The following is a 24,757-nucleotide window of genomic DNA, read 5'->3' as shown; positions in this document are numbered from 1 at the left end:
TAATTAAAAACACTTGCATTGAAGGGGGAGGGGGGGGATAGTTGGCATTGGGGAAGGGTGTGGGTTTGCAGTTTGTGGGTTCGGGGGGGGGATTGTCCTCTCTCCCCATGTTTAGTGTTGAGGATTTGAGAGTGGTATTGAGGGGAGTGTTTGACCAGGTGATGGTGGGAGGCCCGGTTTCCCCTCCTTACCCCCAGGCCGTGTGTCCCCTCAGCCCGTGGTGGGGGTGGAGAGCGACGCCAAATGTGCGGGCGGGAAGCCGGACGCCGACAACCAAACCTGCTGCTGTTCGCCGACAACCAAACCTGCTGTGTGGGGGGGGGGGGCGGGGCGAGCCCCCTCCGTGATCGACGGCGCTCTCGGCCTATCAGCGCCCGGGTTGTTTTTCAAACGGGCCAATGGCGGCTCGAGCCCCGGCGGGCGGGACGGGCTTTGGGGGCGGGACCAGGCCGGCCAGCAGGTTAGGTTGCGCTGCAACGACTCCGCCCCCTTTTATCTCCCCTTCTGAGGGAATTCAGTCAAATTCACACATAGCCTCCCCCCTCCTCCTCCTCCCCCCCCAAACCAAACCCTTTCTTTTTTTTTTCCTGTCAGAAAACAGCCGCATTCGCCAACCGCCGCCCGGAAGGAAAAAAAAAACGTGATTTGTTCCCCCCCCTTCCCCTCTAGTTGGCGGCAGAAAAAGGCCGCGGAGTCGGGTTTGCGTGCGCTGGGGCCTGCGGCCTAGCTGGGTGTTTAGTTTAAAAATTAACCCCTGGGGGGGGGGGGAAGAAATAAATAAACCCCTAAGTGGAGGAGGAGGAGGAGGGGGCAAAGGATCAGATTCCTCTGGCGTTGTTCTCGGGAATACGCTGTCCTTGCCGCCGAAGAGAGATGTCGAGGCCTGTCAGGTTGGTGGTGGCGGCGGCGCGGAGGGAGGGAGAGGGAGGTGAGGGGGGGCTGCTATCCCCCCCCCCCCAGAGGCTCATCCTCACTCCAAGGGCCCGCCATCTCCTACCCCGCTCACTACGACTCCCCTCCACCCCCTCCATTGCACCTCTTACTCCCAGGGCCCGCCATCTCCCCCCATCCCAGTGCCCACTCTCTTCTCTCTCCTCCCCCCATCCTCATGCATCTATCTCCCCTAATTCCCCATCCCCACTCCTCCCCCTATTCCCTTCTTCCCTACCCCCCCTTACTATTCCCTCTAACTCCCCTCCCCTGCACCTCTTACTCCCTGGGCCCGCCATCTCCCCCCCCCCCCCCCCCTCTTCTCTCTCCTCCCCCCATCCTCATGCATCTATCTCCCCTAATTCCCCATTCCCACCACTCCCCCTAGTCCCTTCTTCCCTACCCCCCCTTACTATTCCCTCTAACTCCCCTCCCCTCCATTGCACCTCTTACTCCCTGGGCCCGCCATCTCCCCCCCCCCCCCCATCCCAGTGCCCACTCTCTTCTCTCTCTCACCCCACTCCCATCTATCTCCCCTAATTCCCCATCCCCACCACTCCCCCTATTCCCTTCTTCCTTACCCCCCTTACTATTCCCTCTAACTCCCCCTCACAACCCCCTTTTCCTGACTAACCCACTCCCCTCCACCTTGGTCCTCCAAAATATTCCAAATGGAAATGTTTCCTACCCATTTCCCCCCCGCTCTCCACATTTCCCCCGAAGGCAGGGAAGCTCCCCCCTTGTGTCTCCCCCCCTCACCCTCACCCTGCCCTAATCGCGGGCATTTCCAGACTTTATTGTCGTTTCTGGCGTGTAATAATAATACTCAGCGCGATGTAAACCTAACCTTATTTCCCTCCTCAATCCAACAACTGCGGATCCATGCATCTGCAATTCCTTGTGTATCACAGCTCATTCCTATTTGATGTCTCCAGCCCTGTGTGTGAGTGAACATCAGTTCATTTTAATCTAATTTCTCCCCCCACATCCGATTCTGTACTTGTGCAAGATTCTGTTCTTGCCCATAATCTATGGTAACCAAAATTACTTTCAATTTTTGCGCTGTTTTAAGTGTACTTTTTCACTTCCAGTTTCATGTGTACAGGAGTGTGTGTGATATGCAGTTGCGTGCACATGATCCGTATATACTTCTTGTAAGATTCAAGTGGGGCTTCTTTTTAACTCGAGCTGGGAGGGTTTTTTCCTTCCCCAGGCATTTTTTATTGAGCAAAGTCAGTATCTGTGTCTCCATTTTGAATTCTATCCTGTAAAAGACATGTGGTTTCTAGTAAGTTAGAGGGAATGGGCTCATGCTGTGAATGCATTCCAGATACTGTTCACAATCCTTTGTGAATAAGAAACTTTTGAAAGCCTAACAATTGTAATTACTAATGTAATTAGCAAAGAACAAAGTTGTTCTTTTGGCAGACTTTTGTCTTAATTAATGCACATGAAATTTGTACCTGCAGCCTTGCTTTTGGCATTAAATGTTTTGATTGGAAGGTATGTTTGGGGAGGAAAACTATTGGTATCATAATTTCAATTGCATTCATTTTTCAGTTGATGGGTGCAGAATATTAACTTTATTTTGTGATTTCAAGAAGCTATTAAATGATATATAGCAGTAATATTTTAATTTGGGTCAAGATACAGTGCCTTTCACAATGTTTGGGACAACCCATCATTTATTTATTTGCCTCTGTACTCCACAATTTGAGATTTGTAATAGAAAAAAATCACATGTGGTTAATGTGCATATTGTCAGATTTTAATAAAGTCCATTTTTTTAAAACATTTTGGTTTCACCGTGTAGAAATTACAGTTGTGTTTATACATAGCCCCCCCATTTCAGGGCACAATAATGTTTGGGGCACAGCAATGTCATGTAAATTAAAGTAGTCATGTTTAGTATTTTGTTGCATATATTTTGCATGTAATAACTGCTTGAAGTCTGCGATTCATGGACATCACCAGTTGCTGGGTTTCTTCTCTGGCGATGCTCTGCCAGGCCTGTATTGCAGCTATCTTTACCTTATGCTTGTTTTGGGGGCTAGTACCCTTCAGTTTTCTCTTCAGCAAATAAAAGGCATGCTCAATTGTGTTCAGATCAGGTGATTGACTTGGCCACTCAATAATTGACCATTTATTAACTTTTGGAAAAACTCCTTTGTTGCTTTAGCAGTATGTTTGGGATCATTGTCTTGCTGTAGAATTAACTGCCGGCCAATAAGTGTTGAGGCATTTGTTTGAACTTGAGCAGATAGGATGTGTCTATATACTTCAGATTTCATTATGCTACTACCATCAGCAGTTGTATCATCAATGAAGATAAATGAGCCAGTACCTTCAGCAGCCATACATGCACAGGCCATAACACCCCCACCACCTTGGTTCACAGATGAGGTGGTATGCTTTGGAACTTTGGCAGTTCCTTCACTCCTCCATACTTTGCTCTTGCCATATACTTTGCTTTGCTCTGATATGATAGGACTCTGCCGGAGCAACATCACCCGGCGAGATGGTTTCTCAGTCTCATAATAGCCTCTTTGATTTTCATTGGCACAACTTTTGGTTCTCGTGTTGATAAACAGCAATAAAAGTTTCCAAAGGTGATGGAAAGACTGGAGGAAAGACTAGGTGCTGAGAGCTCTCTTGTACCTGCATTAAGGAGGCAATTAAACACAAACAACTGTGAAGCCATGTGTCCCAAACATTATGGTGCCCTGAAATTGGGGGACTATGTATAAACACAGCTGTAATTTCTACATGGTGAAACCAAAATGTATAAAAATGGCTTTTAATAAAATCTGACAATATGCACTTTAATCACATGTGATTTTTTTCTATTACAAATCTCAAATTGTGGAGTACAGAGGCAAATAAATAAATGATTGATCTTTGTCCCAAACATTACGGAGGGCACTGTATATTGTGCCATGAAGCGTAATTCGTCAACTCTCCGGTTGCCCACTCCTCAGACACGTTGCCCTGCAACTGCAAGATATATAACACATGCCCCTAAACCTCCTCTAGCTTCCATCCTGGGACGCCAGCAGCCCTTCTGAATGAGACAGAAATTCCCGTGCATCTCCCAGTCTTCCAGCCTCATCTATTGCATTTGGTGCTCCTGGTGCAACACCTTTTACATTGGCGAGACAAAGCGCAGGCTAGGCTGCTGTTTCGCCATACACTTGCCGGAGCTCCCGGTTGCTGACCATTTTAATTCCCATTGTAATCTGTCTGTCCATGGCTGCCTCCATTGCCAGAGTGAAGCCATTGACAAACTGGAGAAACAACACATCATGTGCTGCTGGGTAACTTATAATGTAACAGCATGAATATTGAAGTAATACCTTCCCCTTCCTCTTCTCCATCCTAGTGTATGCACATTTCTCCCTCCACCCTGGTGACCCTGCTCCTTCGCCTCGTAAATGCATCTCCCATCATATTTCCCTTTTACCCCCATCCCCTCTCTTTCTCCTCTCCCCGTCCCCTTCCATTTGAAATGTTAGTCTGGACTTTCCTCCAAAGATAGTTGTTTAAGGAAAACTCAAAGTGCTGGAGGAACTCGAGCGTCAGGTAGTGTCTGCAGAGAGAATAAACAGATGACATTTCAGAGCGGCTGGGCTTGTACACTATGGAATTTAGAAGGATGAGGGGATCTTATTGAAACGTATAGGATTATTAAGAATTTGGACACGCTAGAGGCAGGACACTTGTTCTCGATGTTGGGGGACTCCAGAACCAGGGGCCACAGTTTAAGAATAATTGGTAAGCCATTTAGAACAGTGATGAGGAAACACTTTTTCACACAGAGAGTGGTGAGTCTGCCTCGGAGGGCGGTGGAGGCCGGTTCTCTGGATACTTTCAAGAGGGAGCTAGATAGGGCTCTTAAAGATAGCAGAGTCAGGGGATATGGTGTGAAGGCAGGGTACTGATTGGGGATGATCAGCAGTGATCACATTGAATGGCGGTGCTGGCTCGAAGGGCCGAATGGCCTGCTCTTGCACCTTTTGTCTATTGTCTATAGCAGTGGTTCTCAAATGGGGGTACGCGTACCCCTGGGGGTACGTGAAGGCACTCCAGGGGGTACGTGAGATTTTAAAATATAGGCCTACATATATGTAGGCCTATATTTTTGCGCTGGTTAGGGGGTACTTGGCTGAAAAAATATTTCACAGGGGGTACATCACTGAAAAAAGGTTGAGAACCACTGGTCTATAGCATCTGTGTTTTCTTGTCACTTCATGTCAAATAGAATTGTTGACAGAAACAAGTTTTATTTTAACTGCAACAGTTTCCATATTGTTTACTCTGGGTTCTTCTCATCCCCAATACCAAATTCCACTTCTCTCACAGCACCCGACCTGTTCCTCTGCAAATGTTATTCCAACAGGAAAGCCCAGGAAAGAACAGAATGCTTGTAGTAATCTCTATTTACCTTTTTTTATCTACTGATGATGTGGTTGTGACAGTTGTGCAATTAAAGTGACCTTCTAAATCTTAAAATGTCTCTACAAATTTCACTATTTTTAATAGGAAGTGGGCTTTTAGTAACAAACGTATCTGTTTTCTCAGGAATAGGAAGGTCATTGACTACTCACAGTTTGAAGATTCTGATGGTATGTACTGTGCATGAAATCCAGGTAATTTTAAGTAGCTTGCCTTGTGTACTTAATGAATATCCACCACAAATGTCTTGAATATTGTCCTTTTCTTATGCCACATTCGGCTCAAACGGGACATGCATTTTTCACGGTACATTTAACTTGACAAAATGTCCCAAGCTATTTCTGTCGTTATCAAACACATTTTGACACTCAACCGCATGAAGTTATTAGGACAGATGACCAGAAGTTGGTGATAAAAATTAAGGCATTGGCGACTTTTAACATTTCACCTAACAGTCTAAATTGCCATTTTAATAAAATGGAATTTGATATTCTTCTATGAAATAGATGCAGGTTGCGTCAATTTGTTTCAAATATATCTGCCGACACTGGCCTTAAAAGTTATTTGATATGATAGTCTGGACTTTCCTCTAGAGGTAGTTGTTTAAGGAAAACTCAAAGTGCTGGAGGAACTCGAGCATCAGGCAGTGTCTGCAGAGGGAATGAACGGATGACTTTTCAGAACGGGACCCATCAACAGTTTCTTGGTTCTCCTGTTGTTTTCGGAATGTTGAAGAAATGATAAGGAGAGGCCGAGAGGTGTTGGGAGGAGTCCTAGAAACATAGAAAATAGGTGCATGGGGTAGGCCATTTGGCTGTTCAATATGATCATGGCTGATCATCCAAAATCAGTGCCCCATTCGTGCTTTTTCCCCCATATCCCTTGATTCCATTAGCCCTGAGAGCTAAATCTAACTCTTGAATACGTCCAGTGAATTGGCCTCCACAGCCTTCTGTGGCAGAGAATTCCACAGATTCACAACTCTTGGGTTTAACACATCGCGGTTTTAATTTGTTGGAGTTGCAGACATTGTCATTATTGTTGGAGAATTTTAAAATCAAGGTGCCTGCTTTAGAAATGCCGTGTTGCATTCATGCCCATCTCGGTCAGCAAGGGCAGTTGTGATAGGTGAGCAAGGCAGTGCAGGAAGGATACAGTCATCAGTCACATTAATGATTATTGGCTTCAGCGGCAAGTCAACTCAGAAGGGTGGTTCCAAAGATAGACACAAAGTACTGGAGTAACTCAGCAGGTCAGGCAACATCTTTGGAGGAAAAGGATAGATGATGTTTTGGGTTTGACGATGAAGGCATCAGAGTTGTAGACAATGCCATTGGTATGTTCATTATTTTATGCTTACTTGCCAATGAATGCAGGACGGGTAACATGATAAATAACCTCCAGGTAGGAGGAGGTGGTGGAGTGTTGGAATGTGTGTTAAGCTTGGAATATTTTGAAGGCCATGTTCATGAAGGTTGAGAGTGGTAACTTTCAAGGACAGGATTCATAAATAATTTCTTGGTAGTAGCTTTGAAACTGGGGCGATCCTTGATAAGTAATGGTGACACTTTCTGCGAACGTGTTTTCTGGAAACGGAAAGTAGAATCCGATCAGATGGTGTATCGTGGAACAGATGTTGCTCAATGGGTTTTATATCCCATTACCGTGGCTCTTCTCTCCTTGAAGCCCAAATGATGCAGAGAAACTCAGGGTGCTCTAATTTCCCTACAGCAAATAACAAGATGCTGGGAATAAAATCCACGATAATCCTGCATTGAGTGGCGTAGCTTCACGTTATGTAGTGAAGATACAGAGGCATTGATTGAATTTATTTAAAGGAATTCTATCATTTGGGCATTGCAATTTAAAGGACAAGACGATGCCCGTCTATCCAGTATTTTTGCATTCGTTTTTAAGCCAAGCTCACCTGGTAGTAACCAAATAATTTCCATGGATCTTTGGATCGAGCCTACAATTTTTATGATCTAGTAAGAAGTTAGTTTATCGTTGCCAACTTATGCACAGCAAGTATCTGATGAGCAGTGCTTGACAAATCCAACTAAAATCTTCATGTGAACAATTGTACGCATGCGTTCTTGCGCCCAAGACACCTGAAAGTATATGGTAGGATTCCTATTGTAATAATCTTGCAATCGGTTTTTATACAGCCTGGTCCTATAATCAATAATGAAATAAATTAATCAGACAAAGTTAACTTTATCCTGAAAGTCAGTGGTGGAACGTGTTTCTAGCTTCAGGTTCCTGGGAGTCAACATCTCCGATGACCTCTCTTGGACCCACAATACCTCAACTCTGATCAAGAAGGCTCACCAGCGTCTTTTCTTCCTGAGGAGACTGAAGAAGGTCCAGCTGTCTCCTCAGATCCTGGTGAACTTCTACCGCTGCACCATCGAGAGCATCCTTACCAACTGCATCACAGTATGGTATGGCAACTGCTCTGTCTCCGACCGGAAGGCATTGCAGAGGGTGGTGAAAATTGCCCAACGCATCACCGGTTCCTCGCTCCCCTCCATTGAGTCTGTCCAAAGCAAGCGTTGCCTGCGGAGGGCGCTCAGCATCACCAAGGACTGCTCTCACCCCAACCATGGACTGTTTACCATCCTAGAGGCGCTACAGGTCTCTCCGTTGCCGAACCAGCAGGTCCAGGAACAGCTTCTTCCCGGCGGCTGTCACTCTACTCAACAACGTACCTCGGTGACTGCCAATCACCCCCCCCCCCCCCGGACACTTATTATTATTTATTCAAATCATTTGCTATGTCGCTCTTCCAGGGAGATGCTAAATGCATTTCGTTGTCTCTGTACTGTACACTGACAATGACAATTAAAATTGAATCTGAATCTGAATCTGAAAGTCCTGAATTACCTCTGAGCAGTTTGTCAGTCATCTGTCCGATTAAAAGTGGTCCAGTTTGGTACAGATCCCCCGGCAAGGATTTCCTCATGAAACCCAACTCTGATTGTTCGGCCTTTAAAAAACTTAAAAGAGTAGGAGTAAACGGGTCCTTTTCACAATAGCAGGCAGTGACTAGTGGGGTACCGCAAGGCTCAGTGCTGGGACCCCAGCTATTTACGATATATATTAATGATTTGGACGAGGGAATTGAATGCAACATCTCCAAATTTGCGGATGACACGAAGCTGGGGGGCAGTGTTAGCTGTGTGGAGGATGCTAGGAGGCTGCAAGGTGACTTGGATAGGTTGGGTGAGTGGGCAAATGCATGGCAGATGCAGTATAATGTGGATAAATGTGAGGTTATCCACTTGGGTGGCAAAAATAGGAAAGTAGACTTATCTGAATGGTGGCCGATTAGGAGATGCAACGAGACCTGGGTGTCATGGTACACCAGTCATTAAAAGTAGGCATGCAGGTGCAGCAGGCAGTGAAGAAGGCGAATGGTATGTTAGCATTCATAGCAAAAGGATTTGAGTATAGGAGCAGGGAGGTTCTACTGCAGTTGTACAGGGTCTTGGTGAGACCACACCTGGAGTATTGCGTACAGTTTTGGTCTCCTAATCTGAGGAAGGACATTCTTGCCATAGAGGGAGTACAGAGAAAGTTCACCAGACTGATTCCTGGGATGTCAGGACTTTCATATGAAGAAAGACTGGATAGACTCGGTTTGTACTCACTGGAATTTAGAAGATTGAGGGGGGATCTTATGGAAACTTACAAAATTCTTAAGGTGTTGGACAGGCTAGATGCAGGAATATTGTTCCCGATGTTGGGGAAGTCCAGAACAAGGGGTCACAGTTTAAGGATAAGGGGGAAATCTTTTAGGACCGAGATGAGGAAAACATTTTTCCCACAGAGAGTGGTGAATCTCTGGAATTCTCTGCCACAGAAGGTAGTTGAGGCCAGTTCATTGGCTATATTTAAGAGGGAGTTAAATGTGGCCCTTGTGGCTAAAGGGATCAGGGGGTATGGAGAGAAGGCAGGTACAGGATACTGAGTTGGATGATCAGCCATGATCATATTGAAATGCGGTGCAGGCTCGAAGGGCCGAATGGCCTACTCCTGCACCTATTTTCTATGTTTCTAAATCCGAAAGAAATGCCTTGTTGACCAATTGAACCAGATCCTAGGCTAAACCAGCTTGAACACTTATCAATGGCCTACTCCTGCACCTATTTTCTATGAATGCTTATCAATATTGGCAATTTTAAATAGCGTAACAAAATATAAAACAAAAGCATAGAAAATACACAAAATGCTGGAGTAACTTAGCGGGTCAGCCAGCATTCGTGGAGAACATGGATTGGTGACATTTTGTTTCAGGGCCCAGCACAATCAGTCCATAAAAGGTTCCCGGCCGGAAACATAATCTATCTATGTTCTCTACAGATGCTGCCTGGCCTGCTGATTTACTCCCAACATTTTGTGTCTAACCTTGTTAAACCAGCATCTGCAGTTCCTTGTTTCTACAACTACAGTACATAAGTAGATTAAACAACTTAAAAGCAAGTAAATTATTTTTCAAAATATGCCTTTATCTCTCTGGAGAAACAAAGTACTGCAGATGCTGGTTCATTTAAAAAAAAAAAAAAAAAAAAGAAAAGGTGCTGAAGTAACTCAGCGTGTCAGGTAGCATCTCTGGAGAACATGGAAGAAGGGTTCTGACCCGAAACATCGCCTACCCATCTTCTCCAAGGATGCTGCCTGACCCGCTGAGTTAATCCAGCACTTTGTGTCATTATCTCTCTACTGTCCATTGAAGTAATTGGAGTCACAGAACCTGCACCAAATCTAAGATGATGAAAACAGTGTAGTTCAGACTCCACCGGTGTCGACAGGCAATAGATTTGGCTGCAGCAATCAATCATGTTGAAGATTGGGTCTTCTGCTTTTGAAAGGAACAATTGTTTAATCATTATATAACAGCAGCTGTTGTGGATTGTACAAGTATAATACCTAGCAAATTGTTTTAAGTCTCCCAGAAAAGATCACAACACTGCGACAGTCCCTAATTATGGTACAGAATTTTAAGATGAGATTGTGTGTTCGGGACATGAACTTTAATCCACCACCATCTAACAGAAATGAAAGTACCATCATGATGTCCACTGACATAATGTTGGAAATCAATGTTGTGTCTATTGTTAATATAGCTTGTGTTTAATATTAGGCAGTCTGTTTATTTATAGGTTAATGGCACCATCCCATTCCTATATTCCCATGATTCAAAAATTTGTTGGGGTTTTCCATTGGAGAGGTAAAAATAAGGGAAGTGAAATGACTGATTCTTCAACAAATAATACTTAGAATATACCATTCAGGTGAACAGGCAATTTAATGCTTAGGGGCCCCTTTGACAGTGCATCCCTGCTTATGTACTACACAGAAGCATCAGAAAAAAGATTAAAAGTATAGAAATGTTAAGTATCTTTAACAATTAATGGGATCTTCACACCTTCAGAGGTATTATGTTTGTGTTTAATGGTAGACTTAAGAGTTGCTAGTTATGCAGAGGTATCATTATTAATTATTTAGGTACCTAGTCTGTGGAATTCTCTGCCTCAGAGGCAGGTTCTCTGGATGCTTTCAAGAGAGAGCTAGATAGGGCTCTTAAAAATAGCGGAGTCAGGGGATATGGGGAGAAGGCAGGAACGGGGTACTGATTCGGGATGATCAGCCATGATCACATTGAATGGCGGTGCTGACTCGAAGGGCCGAATGGCCTAGTCCTGCACCTGTTGTCTAGTGGGTATATTCAGGAGCCTCGTGCCCTTCATTATTTCGGTGTCCAATCCAGGAGCATTGTTTCAAGGAGGTTTATGGTGTTATGTAGATTAGAGAAATCCTGATTTCTGTTCTTTTTACTCTACATGATTGTTATTGTCTGATTTACTCCATTTTAATCAGAAATGTTGATAGAAATATGGACCACTGGAAAATCTGGACTGGTGTATTTATTCCTCGGGTTGCACATGTCAAAGTTCACGGGTTAAGTCCCTGGCTTTTACTGTGCTGAGTGATCTGTGGTCGCAACAGAGTTGTTTATCTCTGCAACTCTTGGCTTCCACACTTGAGAAGGTAAAAGTTACCCAGGATCCTTTGATTCTATTACTATGCAACCTCTTCACAGAACATGCATGGAAAAGGAGTTTAATTCATGTTTGACAAGCTCTTTTGGTTTGGCACCTTGCCAATATTTAATTATCCTGATTCGTACATTGTGTGGTTACTTATTGAGGTTATAAGGAGCTTTGCTGCCTGGTGAATCTTATCTCAGTTGAATCCAATGCCCTCAGTGGTAGGTGTGGGATATCTTACTAGATAGGATGTAATTGTTTATTCATTTTCAAACAATATTAGACAGCAGCTTCTTATATTGTAACACTGATCACACAGCATTAACTGTAAAGTGTCGTGGGAGCCTGGATTTTGTGAAAAGCACTTAGTGAACACTAGTCTGCTTTATTTTCACAAACGTCAAAAATATTCATTGGAAGTATCTTATGGCTTCACTAATTGTGGTTTAACTTAGTAATCTGTGTTGTTTACAGTACTGTGCTACTTTCAAATGTCCCTGTTGCCCACTTACATTGCCCTGGCAATTGATTGCATCTCTTCCCAGTTGGAGTTTTTTTTCTAATTCTAAAAAGTCACACAGCATGGAAACTGGCCCTTCGGTCCACCTAGTCCGCGCTGGTCATTAGACTCACAGTAATCCAGACCCCCCGTCACCAAGTCATCCCAAAGGATTTTTTCCACATCAATATATTATGGGCTTTTTTACTTGGGTAATTAACCTGCCAATTCAATGTCTTTGCGATGTGGAAGGAAACCAGAGCACCCAACTGAAACCCATGTGATCACGGAGACCATGCAAGCTCCACAAACGGCATCTGAGGTCAGGATTGAACTCTGGTCACAGGGGCTGTGAGGCAGTAGCTTTGCTATCTCTGCCCTTGCTGGGTAATATTAATTTGCCTTCATTGGATGACTTATTTTCTTTCACTTTACCTATTTGTGTTAGCCCTTTTGTAGTTTCATAATTGGGTGTAAGCAGTGGGTTCTGTAAGACTGAGCAACCAACATTCACCTTTAGTACTTCCTACTCGATGTATTGACAGCACCAAGTATGTTTTGACATTGAAGGCGATTTATGGAAGAGTAACCCAGAAATGCAATTTTAAAAAAAGGACACAAATTATTATTGCAATCTTGATATTTTAATTATACGGTTTATTTTTGCATCCATGTTACCATTACTGTATTTAGTTTTTTGCAGAGGCATGTTTATAAAAATACTATGGATTGGGGCTAATATGGTCTGAATCTTGTTTGCCTTTCAATTGGAACCGTGGTTTGGATATTATCTTGTATTCCTCTTTCAGAATGGGGAAGTGAATCATGCTCTTTCTGGTGTTTCTTGGGCTTTGGAAGAATAACAGTATTAACCTGGATTTCTGCTTGTAGATGAAGCCTATGGAAGAGATTCACCCCCTCCGGCTAAGAAAGCACGAGCATCTCCCAGGGAAGGAAAAAACAAACGAAAGTCTGCGAAAAATGCGCGAGACGAAAGGTAGCTTTTATGGGAACTCTTCATTTTCCTGGTTCTTTCTTCAAAAGCCTATCTTATGTTGATACATTTCTGATCCTTTTTGTTGGCGTAGGTGTATAAATGTGCTTTTAATTTCTCACTTCCAATTCATTTTGTGTACAGATAGCGGTTTGTGTTTGGGTTAAACATGCTGTTTGTATTCTGAAGCACACGTTTAAATTCAACTATGGATGCCAAAATGATAGAAATAGTTTCTAGAGGCAAAAGAACAAAGTGCTGGTTGAACTTAGTAGGTCAGGCAACATCTGTGGAGGAATCCACAGACTATGTTTTGACTGGTTAGGACAGATGCTGCTTGATCCGCTGAGTTTATAGAATCATAGAGTGATACATTGTGGAAGCAGGCCCTTCGGCCCAACTTGCCCACACCAGCCAACATGTCCCACCTGCCAGCATTTGGTCCATATCCCTACAAACCTGACCTATCCATGTACCTGTCTAACTGCTTCTTAAATGTTGGGATTGTCCCTGCCTCAACTACCTCCTCTGGCAGCATGTTTCATACATCCAAAAGTTACCCCTCAGATTCCTATTAAATCTCTCCCCCTTCACCTTGAACCTATGTCCTCTGGTCCTCTGTTCGCCTACTCTGGGCAAGAGACTCTGTGCATCTAATGCTTCACTAGTGCTTTGTTTTTTTGCACACGATTCAGCAGTCTCTTGAATCCTGAAATGGTTTCTTGGCTGATTTGTTGTTAGTGAACCCTTGCCTACAAAAGAGACCACCCAGGTTATACAGACTAATTTAATGAGCAAGCAGCAATTAGACTTTGACAGTTTAAAACCCCATTCAGCACAGCTTCATTACCAGAACTGAAACTTGTTTCTCTGATGTGATGCATCATTGTCAAAGTTAGAATAAGTTATGGCACATTATATTTATGTAGTATAAGTTTTTGGATTGGCACGTGTTCTTATTTATTTGGCAGTGAGGAATCAGACGACAAGCTTTATGAGAAGGACCTGAAGGCTGCCATTGCATTGTCCAAGAAGGAGACATCCCATTCACCTGGTGGGTTTACATTAAACTGTATGGTACAGGTTAAAAGTCAGACCGAAGGAAGCAACCTAATGTAAGTGTAGGTGTCTGTCTCATTGCTCTGCATTTGTAGGTTTGGATTATTCCTGGCGGTAAATGTGCCACCTTTTTATGATTGACATAAATTCCTAGAGATGGGTCTTTTGGAGAGAGAATACATTTTTGAATACACCAATATCTTGGCAGCTAATTGAGCTAAGGCAATGTGTCATTCCAAGCTAATCCTTTTTAAGTAAATAACTGTGGGCAAAAAATTATATGTGGGGCTTTTACATATGGCACATTTTTCAGTTTCCTGACTTGCATAGGAAACAAACTTTTAAAAATCAGAATAAACATTTTGCAACAAAGAACAAGCTGATTTGTAGTTAGAGAGATCTGAAATGACATGGCTCGCTGTGCTTGAAATTCAGGTTCACCTAAAACGTGTAGTCACTTGCTGCACTTATATTTAACATCTTTGGGGTACCTTGGTCCCTAGCAATATATTGTACTAGTTCTTTAATTTCATTACGCGACGCGAGAGCTGCTGATGTGGAGCCTTGGCGAGTAACTGCAGAGCATGTTATATGTAGATGATACATTCTATAGACAAATGGTGGAGTGATAAGCAAACAAGCTGCCTTATTAGAGTCATATAGTATGGAAACAGGCCCTTCGACCCAATGCGCCCAGACCGACCAACATGCCCCACCTACACTAGTCCCACCTGACAGCGTTTGGCCCATATTCCTCTAAACTTATCCTATCCATATACATGTACAAATGTGTTTTAAACGTTGTGATGGTACCTGCCTCAGCGACCTCCTCTGGCAGCTCGTTCCAAATACCCACCATCCTTTGTATTTATTAAAAAACGGTGCCCTTCAGCTTCTTATTAAATCTTTATCCCCTCATTTTAAACCTATAGTTCTTGATTCCCCTACTCTGGGAAATAGAAAATTGATTTACCCTATCTATTCCTCTATTCTGGATGGTGTGAACATATAATAATAATATCTTGTAACGAATAATATCTTGTAACATCAGTGCAATGAGATTTAGTATGCAGCTTCCAACCGATGTAAAAAGAAAAAGAAAATTAAATAAATAAACTGCGACGTGACCATCCGAGGGAGACAGTCCAGGTGGGATGGGGGGCACTCAGCAGGGCCGGTTCAGAGCCGCTATAGCTCTGGGAATAAAGCTGTTTCTGAGTCTGGAGGTTCGGGCGGAGGTGACTTATTATTATTATTATTATTATTATTGTATCAGCATTTCTCCAGGCAAGTGGAAAGTATTCCATCACGTTCCAAACTTGTTCCTTTTGCCCGCTTTGAGGTTTCTAAATGTATGCCCCCTTGTTCTTTGTTTCTCTACTAAGGAAATATCCTCCCATCATATACCTTGACAGGCTGCCTCAGAGTTTTGTGTTTCAGTATGATTACCTTTTCATCCTTACAAGCTCCGGCTTATGCAATCTTTTCCCAATGAACCTTCGAAGTGTAAACAGTTATCTGTGTGCAGTCTAGTCAGAGACTGTAGGAAGACTGCCCTACTTTGACCCAGAGACCACCTTTCCATTTGTCTCAGTGTTAACCTGTTCTTTCTTTATGTCAATATTGTTTATATGTACAAGTACATCCAAATTAAGTGTAATAGGTTTCTATCTCTAAACGATATTCTGCTTTTCTATTTTGTTATCAAAATGGATAACTTCACATTTCTGGACATGATACTCCTCTCCCAAAATTTTGCCCGCTTAACCTGTCTATATCCTTTTAAAAATTTGTGCTCACAACTTGCTTTCTCATTTATCCGTGTATTATCAGCAAAATACACTTGGTCTCGTCATCCAAGTCCTTAAATATAGATTGTAAATAGTTGCAGCTCAGCATTGATTCCTGTGGCAATGCCGTTGTTACAGCTTGTCAACCGGAAAGCTAACATTTATAGCAGCTGTTTTCTGTTAGTTTGTGTTTCAGTACAATTACCTTTCATCAATCCACTATCCATGTTAATGTATTTCCCCCAATGTCATAAGCTCTCAACCAGTGCAGCAATCTTTATGTGCTACTCTATTGAATTACTTTTGGAAATGTAAATACATTGGTTCTCCTTTATCCATTCCTAAAGACTGCTAATCATTTTATAAAAAAGTGATTTCCCATTCATCAGGCCAATAAAATCTGCTTGTGTCATGATTAAATGTTCTTCAGCATTTCCCCAACAGTGCATTCCAGCTTTTCCTCACTGATGGCCTGTTTTCCTGCTTGCCTTCGATTATTGAATCGGAGAGTAACTTCTGCAATTTTCCAAAACTATTGGGACTTCTCAAGAATCTTTTTCTAGTTTGTAATCAATACATCCGCTATCTTTGCAGCTTTTCGATTTAGACAATGATAGAAAAGGCCACCAGATTTACATGGCTTGTACATTAATTCAATTGATTTGTCCAATACTTCTCCAGTAACTACCTTTTGAACATTTTCCTTCTCTGCCGATATTGTTATTACTATGATGCTTTTACAGTGATGCTGTACAAAATATTTGTTCATATCTCTGCCAGTTCATTGTTTCCCTGTCTCATTCTACAATATTTACCAAAGCTACTGCTTCCCTTGGATCCCTCTATCTGCCTTGCTCATAGACCCTGGCCCTTTTCAGAGCTACAGTGTGTAACCCCACAGAAAATGTTTTGCTTTCCTTAGTGCATAGCCCTGTTTGAAGCAGTAGCCCTGCCTCGTCAATTGTGATCCGATGCTTCTCTAACTGTAGACAGTTGCTACACCTGCAGCTTAGAACGGTGTGATAATTTGAAATTAGTTGGTGATTGTTTTCAGTTGGCTATTGATAATTTTTAGTTACGAATTAGTCTAGTCAATATCGTTTCAAGGTATAAAGTATCTACGTCTTTTTGTGAGAGGTTATAAAATGGAGGAGGAGAAAAAGTGCCTGACAATTACGTTCCTGCCTTGCTATGATGTCCTATTTCGTCCTTCCTGATTTTCAAAATTTAGCAGTTGTGGTCAATGATACTCATTAAATTTAAATCTTTGGAGGGTAGGGGAGGCTTTTAGCTGCAAACATGACCCCCCCTCCCCAAAATCCTGAGTTTATACTTTCCAATAGTAGCACTGTTGAATTCAGCTCTGTTTTAGCCAAAGTTCTTGTACCTAAATGTAATTCCAAGTTGTGTACTCTGTAGAAAGGGAATGTCATATGTGTTTACCCTTTCGCTTGCAAGAACAAGGGAATTTTAAATATTAAAAGGCCACACTAGGACCAACAGAAAAAGCTTCCTATGACCGCAGTCACACTTTTTCAGTCTAATTTTTCGCCTTTTTGCAGGCGTATGCACTACTTAAATTTCCTAGGTGATTGTGCATGCATGTCCTGCTTTTGTTTTACCACGCATGCTTCTTACGCTTATGCATCCTATGCACTCTAGAGCGATTTAACGTGCGTTCTGAAGTGGGTAGTTTGGGACACTAATATATGGTGCAGAGTTGCAAGATTTAATTTTCTCTCCCTTTGTGATTCCAGGACTGCAAGATGGGGAAGAGGCCAAAGTGGATGTGGGCCTGGGGTAGTAGAGATAGAATGATACAGATGTTGGATACTTGGTCAAGATTATTGATTACAGCCGAATTAGTCACAGGGCTTGCTGTTCATGGCTTTTTTAACCTTAGTTTCGAGAGAGGAGTTATATACAACAGGGCTGAATGAAGTCTCTTAATCTTAGTTCTTTTCATCTTCTCAGAGAAATTGTGAATACCATTGATTTGTGTTTCATTTGTCAATGCAGCTGAGACATTCTCTAGGTTTTGTCACTAAATTACCTGGTGTATTTGTCAAAATAGTAATTGGTCCAGTTTGCCTTTGTAAGAATTTTCTTCAATTTGCTTTCAGATGAGGACATGGGGAGTGAAGAAGATCGGGATCACGGCGACAGTGATTATGAAGCTTCAAAGAAAAAGGGCAAAAAAGGAAAAAGGGTTAAAGCAGATAAGAAAGAGAAAAGGACACCCAAAAAACCCAGGAAATCAGCTGAAGGTATGCTTTTAGATGAGGAGGATACTGGTGCTTGGTGCTCCCATGGAGTAAGGAATACTGGATATGATTATAACTCTTGCAGTAAAACAGAAATTATATGCACTATCAGACCTGCAAATGACCCACAAGAGGCCTGCAAATGAGAACTAGATCTCGGCCCTTCGAACCTGGCAACACAGTTTCAAACAGGAAGTCTTAAGTATGACCTCCGAGGCCATCAAAAAGGCTGAAAGGGACTTGCTCTAAATTGGAGAGTGAGACGGGCATTCAGCAACTGTGACAGGGCTTGCACCCATTTACTTCCTAAAAGATGAATCAAGTGGCAGATCTAGCGTCAGCGAGACGTCACTCCCAGATGAGCTCAATGCGTTCTACTCAAACTTCGGAAGGGAGATCACTGATGTGCCCTCTCGGTACCCCATAGGCATTGTAATCTCAGACGCCGAGGCCAACGGAGAAGATTCTTTGTGAGGATGAACCCTAAGTGCGCCTGGATCTGATGGTGTACCTGGTCGTGTTCTCTCAACAAACACGGACCAACTGGGTGGAGTTTTTACAAACACCTGGAAAATGAACTACATCTTGGCATATAACGCCATCATCCTTTCCAAAGTTGTTACCAAGCTCGGCAAACTGGGTCTCTGCGCATCTCTTTTCAACTGGATGCTTGACTTTCCCAATAACAAGCCACATCCCAACCAGTGTGCCAGAGGAAATAATTTGCCTTGGCTGTGAAGCACCAATGAGGACCTTTTCTCCTAAAGAATGATAATTAAGGTGATGTGCAATGCTGCCATTTATTTCCTGCAAAGTTTGGTATCTTGGAAGAACATTGGTAAGGATAGTGGCATTCCAATGTTAGCATTTGGAGAAATGTAAGGTGTTCATTTTATCTTACATAAAATGAACATGTCTACATCACTGCAAACCTGTTTGTAAGAAACATTTAGACGGGTCAGTGGATAGGGTAGATTCAGAGGGATATGGCCCTAAAGCAGGCAGGTAGAATGAGTGTAGATGGGGCATATTGGTCGGCGTGTGCAGGCTGGGCCGAAGGGCCTATTTTCATGCTGCATGACTGTACGCCTGTCTAACTTCGTATGAAAAATCCTATTACTGTAGACCTCTAAGTTGACGCAGTATCAATTCCAATTGTGTAAGAAGGAACTGCAGATGCTGGTTTAAACCGGAGATAGACACAAAAAGCTGGAGTAACAGGCAGCATCTCTGGAGAGAAGGAATGGGTGACGTTTTGCGTCGAGGCCCTTGAATTGGTATACATTTTCTATGCCTTGCACCATCTTTTATGGTCTTGATGTCAACATCACAACTTCATAAAGGTGCAAGCGTTTGTTGCTGGTATTTGTCACGTCTTCCAGTGGCATGAATTTGTGATCCTAAATTTTAATCCTGCCTACTTGCATCTTTCAGCAGGCGACGATGAGAGTGAAGATGAAAAAGGCCAGAAAGATGGTCGTCAGAAAAGGCAAGCTGCGTCCAAAGCTGCAAGCAAACAGAGAGAAATCCTGTTGGATGATGGTGGAAGCGAAGAGGAACATGAAGATGATGAAGAGGCTGTTCAGGAAAGTGAGTGATTTAATTTGTGCAGCCTAAAATTATGTTAAGAATAATAAAATATTGTGGTTTTAGTCCTGATTGAAGCATATACAGTGCCCTCTATAATGTTTGGGACATAGACCCAAAATTTATTTATTTGCCTCTGTACTCCACAATTTGAGATTTGTAAACTTCAGTGCCGCAGTTTTTAAATTACCTGATGGGTGGAAGTAGAATGCATTACTTTCTGTTGATACCTGTTCCTTAATGGCTTGTGATACTTATCATCCAGTTTTTGCGGTCTGCGTGAGTCAATTGAATTTGGGCGGCTGCTTGCTGTACATCAGATGTACTAAGTTCATTTGCTGGTTTAATTAAAAAGATGTAACATCTACTTAATTGCTATTGAGGGAGTGCAGTGTAGGTTCACAAGGTTAATTCCCGGGATGGCGGGACTGTCATATGTTGATAGAATGGAGCGGCTGGGCTTGTATACTCTGGAATTTAGAAGGATGAGAGGATATCTTATTGAAACATAAGATTATTAAGGGTTTGGACACGCTAGAGGCAGGAAACATGTTCCCGATGTTGGGGGAGTCCAGAACCAGGGGGCCACAGTTTAAGAATAAGGATTAAGCCATTTAGAACAGAGATGAGGAAACACTTTTTCTCACAGAGAGTTGTGAGTCTGTGGAATTCTCTGCCTCAGAGGGCGGTGGAGGCCGGTTCTCTGGATGCTTTCAAGAGAGAGTTAGATAGAGCTCTTGAAGATAGCGGAGTCAAGTGATCTGGGGAGATGGCAGGAACGGGGTACTGGTTGGGGATGATCAGCCATGATCGAAGGGCCAAATGACCTCCTCCTGCACCTGTTGTCTATTAACTGAGGTTTGAATTAAGAGTTATTCAATGATACTTCATTGTCGCATGTACCTAGGTACAGTGAAAGTCTTTGTTTTGCATACAATGCACAAAGTACACAGGTCTTAAATACCTAGTAATTTTAATTGTTTTTCTACGACCATATGGTATTCGTATCAGTTGTTAAATAAGCTTTCACATGGTGAGCTGAGGTTAGATGAGTTTTGTTTAAAACTTGGTGCGTGTCACTAGAATACATGTAGAGTAATTTCATTTTGGCTACTGTGTATTGGATGAGTAAAGGACAAAGGATCATAGCTAATCCTTTAAAATTGATATAGTTTTATTGCTGAATGTTGAAAATGGTCATGTATGGCCTCCTTCATGTTGCTGAGTAGGTCAGTCAGTTTTGTGGCTTATCCTGGTGGCCTTTGAATTTGTAGACTATTTCTTGACCAGAACTGTCACTGTTTTGCCACCATGTAATGTGGTGTGCATCATTTGTGTTAGCGTCGTCAAGGAGCCCCAAATGGTTATTAATTCCCAAAAAACAATACAGATCCAAAAAATTCTTAATAGTGCTTGATCAGATCAAAATTAAAATAAATGATTGTATGGCTGAAATTCACAGTTGTACAATGTTATTGCAGAAGGGGATTCTGGAAGCGATGCCGACTTCTATGTGGAGGAGGATGATGACAGCGACTATGAGAGTTCTTTGAAGAAAAGCAAAAAAGGAAGGAAAACTAAAACGGTACCTGAGAAAAGGGAAAAGAAGACACCTAAGCCGAGACTCAGCGCTACAGGTAAGCTGATCACGGAAAAGCTAAATGAAAAGGTTGTCTCGTGTTTCCTTAAACTGAAGTAAAGACAGACATATGATCGGGTAGTTCAGAATCAGTGGGTCCAAAGGAGAAGGCTAGATACTTGGTTTGTGAAGTTGGGTTCATAAGATGTGGAGGTTAACTTAAGTTTTCATTCCTTATAAGTGTGTTGGTATGTCTTGGGGCCTGAGCAAAAGTCAAAGGATGATTGTATCTCAACTGTATCTGCGACCGAGAAAAATGACGGGCCTTTTTCATTGTTATTTTAGCCTCAGCATTTTGAAAAGTTCTCATGATTTAACTACTCCTTGATTGACAAACAACTTTCTGAAAGAGTGGGGAGTTTTATTTTTTCCACCTTGGCTGAGAGTTGAAGGAAATGAGCAGGATTAGTGTAACGGTTTCACAACATAGAATTGGCTATAACGCGAGTGATGAATTATGGAACAATATTTGCACTACAGTAAAGGGCAACAAGTTTGGGGGTTTTTTGCTACCAGTTAGCTGAGCATTTAATTGTTTTAGTTTAAAGATGCAGTGCGGAAGCAGGCCTTTTGGTCCACCGAGTCGGTGTTGAGCAGCAATCCCTGTTACACTACGCTGCACTCCCTGTTGCTATTGAGGGAGTGCAGCGTGGGTTTACAAGGTTAATTCCCAGGATGACTGGACTGTCGTATGCTTAGAGAATGGAGCGGTTGGGCTTGTATACTCTGGAGTTTAGAAGGATGAGAGAGGATCTTATTGAAACATATAAGATTATTAAAGGTTGGCAGTCTTTTCCATAAACACACAGGGACCTAAAACACCCTTTGTCAATGGTGCCTTATTTAGTGAAATAAATTAGTGTTAATGAGAGGGGATCTCATTGAAACATATAAGATTATTAAGGGTTTGGACACACTAGAAGCAGGAAACATGTTCCCGATGTTGGGGGAGTCCAGAACCAGGGGCCACAGTTTAAGAATAAGTGGTAAGCCATTTAGAACGGAGACGAGGAAACACTTTTTCTCACAGAGTTGTGAGTCTGGAATTCTCTGCCTCAGAGGGCAGTGGAGGCCGGTTCTCTGGATGCTTTCAAGAGAGAGCTAGATAGGGCTCTTAAAGATAGCGGAGTCAGGGGATATGGGGAGAAGGCAGGAACGGGGTACTGATTGGGAATGATCAGCATTGATCACATTGAATGGCGGTGCTGGCTGAATGGCCTACTCCTGCACCTATTGTCTATTGTCGCACACTACCGTCAATTTACAAGTTTTACCAAAGCCAATAACCTACAAACCTGTCCATCTTTGGAGTGTGGGAAGAAACCGGAGCACTCGGTGAGTCACAGGGAGAAAGTACAAACTCCATGCAGACAGCACCCGTAGTCGGATCAAACCTGTCCCCAGCACTGTAAGACAGCAGCTCTACCACTGCGCCACTATACTGCCCCTTGTTGTATCAAAGTTATTCTTGTACCAATAATCTGTCAATCTTAAGTGTGTATTGAATTATTTTGAATATAAATGATTTGTGTTGCATTAGCGAACGTGCTTAATGACTGAATTGTGCCTCTTTTTAAATTATTTCTAAGTCACCCCTGCAACCCCCAGTCCGGTAAAAGGCAAAGGAAAAGGACGGGTTGCTGCCACAAAGGCATCACCACCTTCTAAGGGGCAACCACCTGAAAGTCCTGCTAAAGAATCAAAGAAGGAGAAGAGCCCTCCACCAGAAACAAACGAGGAAGAAGAGCCAGAAGATGATGAGGAGGAGGAAGAGGAAGAAGATGAGGAGGAGGAAGAGGAGGAAGTTAATTCTGGGGATGACTGAACAATACAAGGGGATATTTTTTATATAAGTAGACTTAGAATACAACTTCACTGACAGCTTGGTTCACAAGGTTTAGACACGGGACGTGTGTGTGTGTGTGTGCGCTGTTTTTAAAAGGCTGTGTCCCTTTTTGTATCCTGCAGTTCGTGACAAAATCAAATTTTAAATTTGGCTTGCTATTTTATAGGAGTTGCTTTGATCTTTTCAAAATTAGAATCTGCAGTCGGTAGAAACTGCCCGTGTTTTTGGCAAATTACTTTGACTGTTCAATGACAATTTCAAATGAAAAGTCGTACCAAGCTACAAAAATATTTTAACAACAGCAGGAACACCCTGCTTATGTTCAGGCAAACCTCTCTGCTTGTTTGATCTCGGCCTTTCCAGGAAGTTAACACAACTTCCCAATTATAGCATCCAATTGGGTACAAAAAAAAGGACAAAATGGATTAAACTTGTTTATTTTATAAAACATGACATTCATTCATGTTGTCAGCAAAATGGTATAATTTTCCTCGTTCTCTTGTTGCATTGCCCATCGAATAAATCATTCCTGTGGATTCCCTTGTTTGAAATGTCTGATAACAAACAACAAGATCAAAGGCTCCTGTAGATATATAACATTAGCTTAACTATCTCAACCTTGTAAAATTTAAATGCTGTAAATACAAATAGCGAAATGAACAACAAATTATAAATGTAGCTTCACTAAAAGCAGGTGTAGTTTTTGGACATGGCCTCAATGAAATGTGATAACAGACCAAATGAAAGTGTCTGTGGCATCTTAAGGATCGGCATCTGTCACGAGCAGCGATGCTGACTGATTGCCCTCCGTACCTCAGTATATTACCCAAGGAATTTTCTAAAATTCATCTCAAATATTTTAGTCATTTGTAGCCAGTTATCTCGTGATTTGAATACTCTTCTTGAACCGAACCATCCATTTAAATTGAGAATGTGAACCGCATGGCATTTTTCCAGCATAACTAAAGATCAAATGATAACATGTAACCCCCAGTCAGCTGCTACAGTCTCATTTGAGATGTGTAAATTTGCAAGGAAAATTATTGTATGTTCAATTTAAAAAAATAAAAAATAAAAAATACGGTTAGTTTCAGCCAATACTTGTTTTTAAACTACTGGGATCTAAAAGGGCTCGGTGTTCTGCAGTTCAAATCTAGCCGGTTCACAAAAAGGAAATCCTCCAGTGCAGCTGATGATTGGATTTAAAATATTATGGTCAAGTTGCTCAAGTAAATGAGTGATGGTGTGGGTTGCGATAATCCTGTAACACTACTACACGGTTCTCATTGCTACTTTTACCGTAAACACTTAGGTGTTTAATATTGAAAGGGGGGGAGGGGGGGGGGGAGAAACGGCTATGCACCACCAACAATCACTTAGTCATCAGGTCTGATCTTGTGAACTGAATTGTTTGTTTTTTTTTTGCAGATTGAAACATTTAAAAATGAATGTGATCGAATCCTGAAAAAACTGCGCATTTGTTTGTCTTTATCAGCATTTTGTCAAAGCAGCCATATCTTTGTAAGTTACAGAAAGAAAAACTTGTACAGCCAATTCTTAATGTTGACATTCAATTCAAGTGGGCTTTCAATTTCTTTTGTTTTTATTTTCGCTACAGAACATTAAATGTCTGCTGATGTAAAA

General features: G+C 42.3%; 1 protein-coding gene across 2 annotated transcripts; it reads left to right on the top strand.

Annotated features, from left to right (window-relative positions):
* The first annotated feature begins 435 nt into the window (after positions 1-435).
* nucks1 (nuclear casein kinase and cyclin dependent kinase substrate 1) lies at positions 436-24,757 on the top strand. 2 transcript variants are annotated; one of them, XM_033042909.1, is made up of 8 exons: positions 436-890; positions 5,509-5,552; positions 12,826-12,931; positions 13,900-13,982; positions 17,901-18,044; positions 19,476-19,631; positions 21,110-21,265; positions 22,857-24,757. In XM_033042909.1, the coding sequence occupies exons 1-8, from the start codon at positions 874-876 to the stop codon at positions 23,090-23,092; spliced, it is 942 nt and encodes a 313-aa protein (XP_032898800.1). In that variant the 5' UTR covers positions 436-873; the 3' UTR covers positions 23,093-24,757. The 2 variants fall into 2 exon arrangements, with proteins under 2 accessions (XP_032898800.1, XP_032898798.1); XM_033042907.1 differs by lacking the exon at positions 436-890 and adding an exon at positions 1,798-1,871.

This window comes from Amblyraja radiata, chromosome 24 (genome assembly GCF_010909765.2).
Source record: "Amblyraja radiata isolate CabotCenter1 chromosome 24, sAmbRad1.1.pri, whole genome shotgun sequence".
Taxonomy (NCBI): Eukaryota; Metazoa; Chordata; class Chondrichthyes; order Rajiformes; family Rajidae; genus Amblyraja; species Amblyraja radiata.
The sequence above is the reverse complement of the archived record's forward strand: the minus strand, read 5'-3'. Positions and strand labels throughout refer to the sequence as shown.